This window comes from Hippichthys cyanospilos, chromosome 21, assembly GCF_059441005.1.
Source record: "Hippichthys cyanospilos isolate Australia breed blue-spotted pipefish chromosome 21, RoL_Hcya_1.0, whole genome shotgun sequence".
In the NCBI taxonomy this organism is placed as follows: Eukaryota; Metazoa; Chordata; class Actinopteri; order Syngnathiformes; family Syngnathidae; genus Hippichthys; species Hippichthys cyanospilos.
Window position 1 is genome coordinate 11,910,001 of NC_142389.1, and position 10,540 is coordinate 11,920,540.

The 10,540-nt window shown below is 36.3% G+C and overlaps 1 protein-coding gene across 1 annotated transcript in view; it reads left to right on the top strand.

Moving 5' to 3' along the window:
• LOC148406623 (hippocalcin-like protein 4) overlaps window positions 1–9,277 on the top strand; it is a 16,609-nt gene extending 7,332 nt beyond the window's left edge. Inside the window, exons 2-4 of the mRNA XM_088404713.1 lie at window positions 4,915–5,090; window positions 5,284–5,499; window positions 8,499–9,277. Of these exons, the coding sequence (XP_088260839.1) occupies window positions 4,929–5,090; window positions 5,284–5,499; window positions 8,499–8,696 (576 nt within the window). The 5' untranslated portion in view covers window positions 4,915–4,928 and the 3' untranslated portion in view covers window positions 8,697–9,277. The remainder of the gene's footprint in view (window positions 1–4,914; window positions 5,091–5,283; window positions 5,500–8,498) is intronic.
• The last annotated feature ends 1,263 nt before the right edge of the window (window positions 9,278–10,540 follow it).

Sequence of the window (10,540 nt, forward strand, 5' to 3'; positions counted from 1 at the left end):
ATGGTCACTCTTTGATTTGAAATGGATTTGATGTAAAGTTAAAAAAATACAGCAAGGGTTAAAAAGAAACTAGAGATAGCAGAGTTCCTATTCTTGACTCACATAAAAAGAAGCCTGGCAAAATTAATGATGTATTTAACAATTTAAATTAATAATCAGCGACGCGCCAATCGTCTCATCAGTCTAACAAGAGTTTGACACAACATTCATAAGAAGTTAACTCTAGCGTGAGATGACGCACCATCAGTGATTTGTGTTTACTATCAGTCTGACAGCTGCAATGAGAGCGGCAACACGACTTAGTTACCCTATAAGACGCACGTCTGTCTTGTCCAATGCTTGCTGCTATAAATTAGGTGGCGGATGCCTCCTGTCTGCCTGCTCGCTTGTCGTCTATCTTGTCATTGTCTCTCTCCCCTTGCAATTGGCTTCTCCCTTGGAGGTGGGAATCCACATTGAGTCATCTTTCATGACCTTAAAAAAAAAGTACTTGTTTTTCCCATTAGCTTGTAAAAAAAAAAAAGCTAATGATTTACAGCTACTGTTTTCTAGCACTTATTTGCTGAAATTGGGAGGCCATTCACAAAAAAAAGCCATTCATGAAAGCCAAAATAACATATATATTTTCCCACTTTAGCTTATAGAAAAAGCTAATGCTAATGATATTGTCCAAAATAAAACTGCTCTGTTCTTCAGAAAATTCAGAACACAGCCAAAATAACATATATATTTTCCCACTTTAGCTTATAGAAAAAGCTAATGCTAATGATATTGTCTAAAATAAAACTGCTCTGTTCTTCAGAAAATTCAGAACACAGGTGAAAACAATTTTTTTTTTTTACTATTAGTACTAATGTACAGAGTCGCCATTTTGATAAATGAATAGACAACGTTAGTGCTACGGCTATACTTTGTAGCATCAAAAAACATTGCCTTCCTATAGCTTTGCTGAAATTGGGAACCAACAAACAAAGAAATAGCCAATCAGGAGTGGAAATGTACACTATCATTTACATTTACACATCACATTTACATATCTTACACATTTTTTTCCCCAGTTTGCTTATACAGGAGAAAAAGCTAATGCTCATATTGTCCAAAACAAGACGGTTGTGTTTTTTAGAAAATTCAGAACAGAGGTGAAAACTAAATACTTTTATTTTATTTTTTTTCTTACTCCTAGTACGAATACTCATTGCAGTTGCCAGTTTGATTAAATTGCCTTGGAAAAGAAATAAACTGAATAAAAAGATGACCAAAAATATTAGGCAATGATAAAAGGAAATGTACCCATATCTCCAAATAAGTTCCGTTATGATTTTTATGGTCCTAGATATGAAATTGGCCAATGAATCCAAGACTTCAACTCTGCTTGATTTGACTTAAGTGACTTGAGTAGAAACTACAGGTGACAGTCTTCATTTTTACTACACTTTGACCCCTTCAAACGAAAAAAGAAAAAAAAAACACCTAGATGTGTGCGTGTCTTTTTGACATCACTGTGCAGCATGACAGCTTGTTGCCACACCAACTGAAGCTCCTTTGATGACATGCGGGCGAGTTGGCAGGCCATGCCGTGCGTCTTTGCTTCTCGTTTATTGTAATTAAATGTCCCGGATGTCAGAGCACATTACATGAGAGTTTCTTGCGGTTTTATTCACTGTCAAGCGCCTTGCTACTCATGTCTGCCTTTGAATGAAGTAGTCATCAATTAAACGAATGGCTTGATGTGATGATGTTGAAACAGAAGCAAATGTCTGAAAAAAAAAAAAGTAGGAATGATTATTAACAAGGTGTGAAATGTGTGACATGGGTATCTACAATGGGTCAGTGCAAATCTTTAATTCAGCCCACTGAGCAATGCTCTGTTGAATATTTACTTAATTGATTTCAAACAGTAAAATGAGAATATTTATGGTTATACATGTGCATACATTTTTAAAACATCGGCTGAAACATGGTAACTACTACTACTAATAATACAGACCGATTTATGACCGTAATATTTCTTGCATTTTTCTTGCATTTTTTTAAAAGTCAAAAATAGCAATTTTATTCATGATAAAAAATAAAAAAAAATCAACCTCTAGTACATGGACTTTTGGATATGACTATATTCATTGCAGGTTTACCTCACTTTTTTTGCATGATATTTGACCTTTGCAGGCAAGAGAAAAAACATTTATTTTATTAAACAAAAGAAAAAAAATAAAAACGGAACACAAGAAAAAAGTGTTCTCTATTTGAAGGGTTTGGAAGCAAAACTGTGCACTAGTTGGCTACTAGTGACATTCGAAATTTCTATTTAGAAACAAAAACATCAGGACTCTTACTTGCAGCATGCAGATCTCTTTTGCAAAAATTTTACATCACTAAAAGTTGTCCTGTTTTACCCCAAAAATAGTTAATTACACGTCAAAAAAAGAAATGATCCAATATTTGGATCAATTTTGACCCAACTTCATTGTTTCCTCACTTTGAAGAGGACAAAATAAAAAACGGGTAGTTTTCATGTTACAATCAAGAAAGTTGGGTGAAATTGACTCAAATTTTGGTTCAGTCCATTTTTGACCAATAACTGGGTTATTTTTAACTCAACCATTTTTGAGTGCTGTATGCTAGGGTTGTACTACTAGTGTTGTGAAATCTCAACAAGTAAAAGAAGGCAGTAGTGGGGAAAAAAGTATCACTAGAGCCATTCTACCATTGATTCCATATATTCTACTGTTCATTTGTGCCCTTTATTGTTGTCCAATTTGTCCTAGCAAGACAGCAAAGAAAAATTGCATCCCAGTCAAACACACAAGACATCTTCAGAAAGGCCAGGATGTTATCTAACTGAGCATACTGGGACTTAGTAAGTTAACTCCAGTGAGCTAGACCAAAAACAAACGCCCTCTTCAGTTGACATAAATGAATTGGTTGGATCTCAGGAGGATATGGATTTCATTTGGAAAAAGGATATTGAAAAAGTGCTCAAATTACTTGCCATACGGTAAAGCAGCATGATGTGTCGTCTCCAATGGCCAAACGCAACCCATTTCTACCTCTTCGATAGTCTGGCAAGGACGCGAAGATTTCTAGGGAATAATTTGCATGAACTTGAAGGTTCCGCCCGCCGTGCCGTCACGAGCGGTGTTTATTTTGATTCCCTCAAACGGGATTGCTTTTTGACGGCTCTCGTCTCGCCCGGCTAATGGAGCGTCTCGACGTCATGCCGGGGAAACACTATTATAAGCCGCGTTTGCTCCCTAACGGAGGGAAGAATCTCATCAGTCTCGGTTGGTGGCCTCAATGCATTAGAATTCCATGAACAAACACGCAGCGATGAACCTTATCTCTAAGCTCGGGTAGAAGCCTTTTCTTTTCGTGTCTCGGCCTGACAAGAGCCGCGTTGACATTTTGGAAGCGAGTGAAAGGCCGCGTGGACTGTCGTCCATTCCTCTCCTTGCAACCCTCATGGCTCCCTTACCGCAGTATCCCAAAATCCTCCTGCAGTTTACGGAGAGTGCTGGTCGCCGCTCTCTCTCTTTCTCAGTATGATTCACTGGTCATATTTTCGCCACAGAGCTCCTGGATGAACAGTTTTAGAGGGGAAGGATTTGCGGCCACTCGATGTGTCCTGGTGTGAAAAAAGCTGTCAGATGCGGGCTATGACTCATGGATGGCGTCATGAAGGGACTGTAGTGGTCCATGGGAGGTTAATGGGCCATTTTATTTCCACAAGAACTATCAGGCATGTGTATTAGAGGTCATTTTGAAGGCAGACTCTTTGGTCTAATGGATGTGCATTGATGAAACTATATAGTTCAATTAAGTCCATCTACAGTATATATATATATTTTTTTACAAATGTGTTGACAACCTTAGCTTATGAGTGCAATGTCATACTGCATTGGTACAGTGTATTTACTGTATATATTGTACATAAAACCCCCAAAGAACAACTGTAGGCAGCAGGAGGTTTTTCATTACATTATGTAACAAAATAATACTTGCATGTGGAAACGGTTTTTGCAGGTCACTGAAACCAATGTTGAAGTTGGCTCATATTAAAAAAGGTTTGGTGTGAAAACAATATCGCACATCACAAATGGAATGCCATTTCTATCATGGTGGAGCCGGCATCAGGCTTTGGGGATTTTTTTATTCATTTTGTTTTCATTTATCTGCATGGAAAAAATAAAGTGTTTTTTTATGGTAAATCAGCAACAACTATGTTGCCAGAAAAGTAGCTTTAAATTACGATTACAAATTTTCTACATTTACTGTAAAAAAAGGATTGATGCTGTTTTTTCTTTTTACAATTACAACATTTCCTGTGTAAAATCAATGTATACAAACTGTGTTTCTTTTTTTTTTCTTTTTTTTTTACAGTGTACGAGTAGGTGGAACTGATGCCTAGGGCATCAGTGATATGAGTGATATGATATGTGTGAGTATGAGTGTTGATAGTCATATGAACAGTTCCAAATAGGATTGGCCCATTTCAGAGGCCTGATTTAAGAGGGTGTGTAAAGTTGCACAACCACACTTTTTCAGTTGTTTACTTTTACTTCCTTTCTGGAAAAGGGAAGACAAATTCTTATAAAATGGAATTTGGGTTACATTAAAAGGTGGAAAAAACTATTGAAAGGATTTATCTTGGTCTCGGTAAAATACATATATATATATATATATATATATATATATATATATATATATAAAACATACAAATAAACCTAACCCTATATATATATATATATATATATATATATATATATATATATATATATATATATATATATATATATATATATATATATATATATATATATATACAGACAAAAAGCATGATCACTCTTGTTCATCCTCAAACACCATCTTGACCAATGTTGAGCCCATCTTCTCCATCTCTCTGTCATCCCTCCCTAGAGAGGAGAGGCATCATGGGGAAACACAACAGCAAGCTAGCCCCAGAGGTCCTGGACGACCTGACCAAGAACACGGAATTCAACGAGGCCGAGCTCAAGCAGTGGTATAAAGGCTTCCTCAAGGATTGCCCCTCTGGCATCCTCAACCTGGAGGAGTTTCAACAGCTCTACGTCAAGGTCAGCACAGCCACCAACTCACATTTACAGTTATCATGCTAATTAGCAATGCACTGCTGGGAGGTGGAATTGTACTTTGTTTCTAGAAAAATGAATATATTGCTCTGACTAATCACCTGTTTGTGACAATGAGAGCAAAGGACAAAAAACTGGCCCCTCCACTAATGCCATGTATTGTTTTTATGCTTTCTAGTTTTTTCCATATGGCGACGCCTCCAAATTTGCCCAGCATGCTTTCCGGACGTTCGACAAGAACGGCGACGGGACCATTGACTTCAGGGAGTTCATCTGCGCCCTGTCCATCACCTCCAGAGGCAGCTTTGAGCAGAAGCTCAATTGGGCCTTCAACATGTATGACCTGGATGGCGATGGCAAGATCACACGCGTGGAGATGCTGGAGATCATTGAGGTGGGTCCAGGAGGACGACATCTAAGATATGGAGTGCACTCAGATAATATTTTTTTCATAATTTTATCGCTCTAATTTTTGAATTAACTAGATGATAATAGTGTATTGTCAAACTTGATCGAGGAAAAAATAATTAAAAACGTTTTGCTGATGGTACTCCCCCAAATCTTTCATGTGGAAAATCATCAACCTAATGCGCAAAAATACGTCGGTCTTTACCATATTTCAACCTGATGCAATTAAAGTAGTTTAAGCACAACATGCATACTAACAGCACATGCAATCTGCTCGCGGGAACACAGTTATACTGCAATAAATAAATAAATATATGTAGGTATGCATATAAATATATAAATACTGAATCAGTGGTGAACCGTCAAGGCCAAGCACCGAGTTTGGACAATCCTGAAATAGACAATTGACTCATAAGGTGCTCATCTAGAAGCCTCACATTGAACGTGATGTGATTGGATACTCACTGCAGGGAGGCATGCAAAATTGATCAACCGTGTTTAAGTTCCACTCTTGTTTCTCTCCAAAGAGACACAACTCACAACTCGGGGACAACTCTTGAGTTCACATTGACCATTTTTTATTCCTCAATGCAAGAATATGTTGGCTTCATGTAGGTTGATAACCTTCAAAGCACAAAAAGCAAAAACTAACAATGTCATTTTGCTAATACATTCCAAACAGTTTCCAAAAAATTAAACCAGTGAATAAACCATTTTAAATTAAATGCATTGAATATTGAAATCAATTAAACTTCAAGCATTTCAAACTTTTCAATACATCCAACATCGGATAATGAATTAAGTTAAATCAAAGATTTGCTGCAGATTGAGCCACCTTTCCTGCTCAGGTGCTCTAATTAGCAGCCATTTTGCTGGAGGATTCTGGGGGATGCGTTTTTTTTCTGGAGGAGACTGGGAGATGTAGCCTTTGCTTGAGGATTCTAGGAGTTGTAGTCTTGTGGTAGTGGCATGTTTTGACCTCCAGCTATTCAGTTTTAACTCAACAGTGTTTAACGTTGAAAAATTAAAGTTGTTAAATAAAGTTATATAAAAAAAAAAACATGTGGCTGACCAAGCTACACCATGTTGCTTGGCTGATCTGCACTAAAAGCGTAGCGTACAGCAAAGCCAGACCCGTGAACATTTATTAGAAAAATCAAATTCACTCACTTTTTCTTTTGTAAACCCACAATGGCTGAAGAAGAGCAAAACGTAAGTTGGACAGACACGACTTTCAGCATTGGCTTCAATGTCAATGGAAAAGGATTTATTATTGGAAATGAAACACATAGACAAACTATACAATCAAGTCATTGAAGTCTTACTGAAGAAGGAAAGAAGAATTGATTTTGCATTGAAATTAGTTTGGGACAGACATTTTGGTAGGTGCAAGCATTTTATTATATAATATTATACATTACTTTTTTCATAATTAATAGGTTTTTGTAATTTTATTTTGTTAATATTCAATTAATGGTAAAGAAATAAAATGATGTTCTTCTATTAAACTGTATTTTATAATTTAACATACAATCCTCTTAAAGCTTGCCTAGCTCTTGGTGGACTTCATTATTTGTGGACAAATAGTTCTAAGATTTTATTAATTATTTAAGGATTTGGCTGTATGACATATTCTCATAAGTTTTCATTTCCAATGTAGGTTTATTGACGTTAAATGCTCCGGAAAAAAGTCTGTGTACTGTAGCACAGTAATACATACATGTGCTTCTGAGGGTTATTTAGTGGGACATCACCGGTTAGGTTAGTTAATGAATTAAAGTTGAATCACAAACTGGTTTGATTAATCACAAAAAAACAAAAAAAAATCACATCACATCAAAAGTCACATCATTCATGCTATTTATTTTGACCACACATGATCCTTTAGTTTAATGCTTCTGTTATATTTTGCAAAGCCCCCTCCCAAGAATTTTTTTTTGCCCCTTTTGCCACAGCAACCATAAATAAGATTATTTTCTCATAAAATTGTATAAGTATGCCTGCATCCTTTTTAACATTGACAAAATCAAAAAGCAATATAAGCCAACTTTCAACAACTGTTAACTATTTTTTTACAGCATTTATACAGGTTAAAGGTTTTATCTAAGTAGAAAAAAACCCAAGTGCATCAAAGTACCTAAAAAAAAAATAGATGCCAATAAGGATTGGCATCTATTTTATCAGAATTACACTTCACATACACTTCCCTGGAGTCATTCGCACCTGCCTTGACATCACTTCTTGCCCTGCTATTTGAGAAGGACTGCTTTAGTTCAACAACAGATGGTTATGTCAAAAGTGACACATGTGATGTACTTTTGAGTCACTCATCAGAACGATACACTGCATTGTTCAAAGATAAGTATGGAGATTTGGTGCATTCAATTGTGAATCTGATTTCCATTCATTGCGACTACCAATTCAGCAAAGTATGATGAAAGCAAAAACTTATGTAAAGAACCGCCAACAAATATAGAACTACCGTATTTTCCGCACTATAAGGCGCACCTACAAGCCTGAATTTTTTTTAAAAGCTGACGGTGCGCCTTACAATCAGGTGCGCCTTATATATGGATCGATATTGAGATTGGGATTGGTAAATGGGGAATGAACTGATAAAGTAAGCTTTACCTGTTTCTTTTGTGTGTTTACAGTTGAACAAGGTTGGTCATATTGACATTGAGTAATTGTGCTATTGAGGGTTTAGAGTTATTATTTCAGTTATTATTATTACTTTGAGTATTACTATATTGTGATTGGAAATTTTTTAAAATTTGTCATTAATTGAGGGTGTGCCTTATAATCCGGTGCGCCTTATAGTGCGGAAAATACGGTAATCAACACAAAACAGGTGCTTTTCAAACCTGCTGCAAAAATATGTTTATGATACGCCTTTATATTTCACTGATTAATCATGATGTACGTGATCTGTTTTTAAAAATCATTGGAAAGCTCTAATTTCTATGTATTTAAAAAAAATTCCAGGCCATTTATAAGATGGTGGGCACGGTGATTATGATGCGCATGAACGAAGACGGCTTGACCCCGCAACAGCGCGTGGACAAGATCTTCTCCAAGATGGACAAAGACCACAACGACGAGATCTCCCTGGAGGAGTTCAAGGAGGCGGCCAAGTCGGACCCCTCCATCGTCTTACTGTTGCAGTGTGACATGCAGAAGTAGACGCCGATTGGGCGAGATAAAGGGAGGTAAACGGAGGAAAGTCGAGGAGATGGAGAGAGCAAATCTAGGATTGCGTGGAGATTTTTTTTTCCCAATGCCTCGGGTGTTGTGTTCGGCTCCTCTCTTTAAATCAAGGGTTATTTAGAAAATCATAAATGATGATTCAAGCTCAGAAACATGACATTGAATAGAAGAGGATTTAAAATTCGAAAGTTTAATGGCGGGTGTGTCTATATTTATGCATCACTGGTGTGTTTGGGTGTAATCAGTCAAATCCCCTCCCACTTGGAAGACCATTTTTAAATGGATTACTGTACAACATGACATCTGGGGCTTAAAGCAAACTTCATTAAAAGTTCATTACATTTATGACATCATTATAAACAGCATCAAGCAAGATTGCACGCCAGAAAGCAGTGGTTCTAAAATAGGGGTACGGGTACCCCTGAGGATACGCAAAATTTTAACAGGGTTCCTGCAGCTACAATGTCAGATAATTTAATTTAATTTATTGCTTATTAACTAATTCATATCTCTCTCTCTCTCGCTGTACATATATACAGGATATATATATATATATATATATATATATATATATATATATATATATGTATATATATATATATATATATATATATATGTGTGTGTGTGTGTGTGTGTGTGTGTGTGTGTGTGTGTATTAGCTGAGTAATTTTTATTAACTAAAGATAAAGTAATTGATTACTTAGTTGCTCAATTGATGAATGAATAAATGATTACTTTAGTACATAAAAGTGATTAATTCATAAAGCACTTATTTTAGTACTTAATTACCAAGAGATTGATTGATAATGATTACTGTAGTACTTCATTCAGTGAAAACCAGCCATTTTTAGACAGTCCTTTAACCAAACATTTGCCAAAAATAAGTTTTGGGGATTGATTGTTGATTGCTGAGTAAAATACACATAGAGATACCATGCGCTCTGTTTCAAGTACAATTTTTTAGTATATTATATTATTTCAGTAATGTGTGAGAAAGTATCAATTTTATGTCTAAAAGGTAATCCTGAATTATGATGCTCATACTTGGTTCTCAACTACATCTCAAAAGGCCATTGCTGAATTAAATGTGAACACTTTATCATGTTACCGTTACTACCATGATATCTATGGACATATGTTAAATGTATAACCTTTATGTTTGGAGCTGCACAAGAAGTGACAATAATTGACTGACTAAAGATAGTGACTTACCCGCAAAGGCCAAATGTTCCTCGACTATTTAATGTGGCGCCAGCATCTCGCTCGCCTCTCCGTCCGCCGCCATCCTGTCCCTGCTCGTTTTATCGCCGTCTTTCTCCCCCGAAATGTCACAGGGGAAGCGCTTTGATTTGTGGCGCAGGTAGAGGAACTGTTGAACTCTGCTCTGATCTCGAAAGAATAAAAAAGGAGAAAAATCAATGTGGGGAAAAATAGCAAACGGTTGAAAAGGGAACTCTGTGAAGTTGGGTGCATTTGTTAGACAACGTAAAAGTACAGAACAGGAAAAGCAAAACCGATTACACGCCATTTTACCTGAGCTAATATGCTAACCTAGCTTGCGTGAGAGTGCTACGTATGCACATTGGAATCACCACTAGCTTGACTGGTTAGCTTTTTGCGTAAACAAACAAGATGTATCAGTCCGATGAAGCAGATGAGTGTTTGTCAGGGCTGCAGGATTATGTCCAAAATAATCATCACAAGTATTTTGGTCAATATTGAAATCACAATGATTAATTAATTGTATTAACTAATCAATTATTAATTAATTAATTAATTATTCATCATGCTTGGTCAAACATGTCTATTTATTGCTCTTT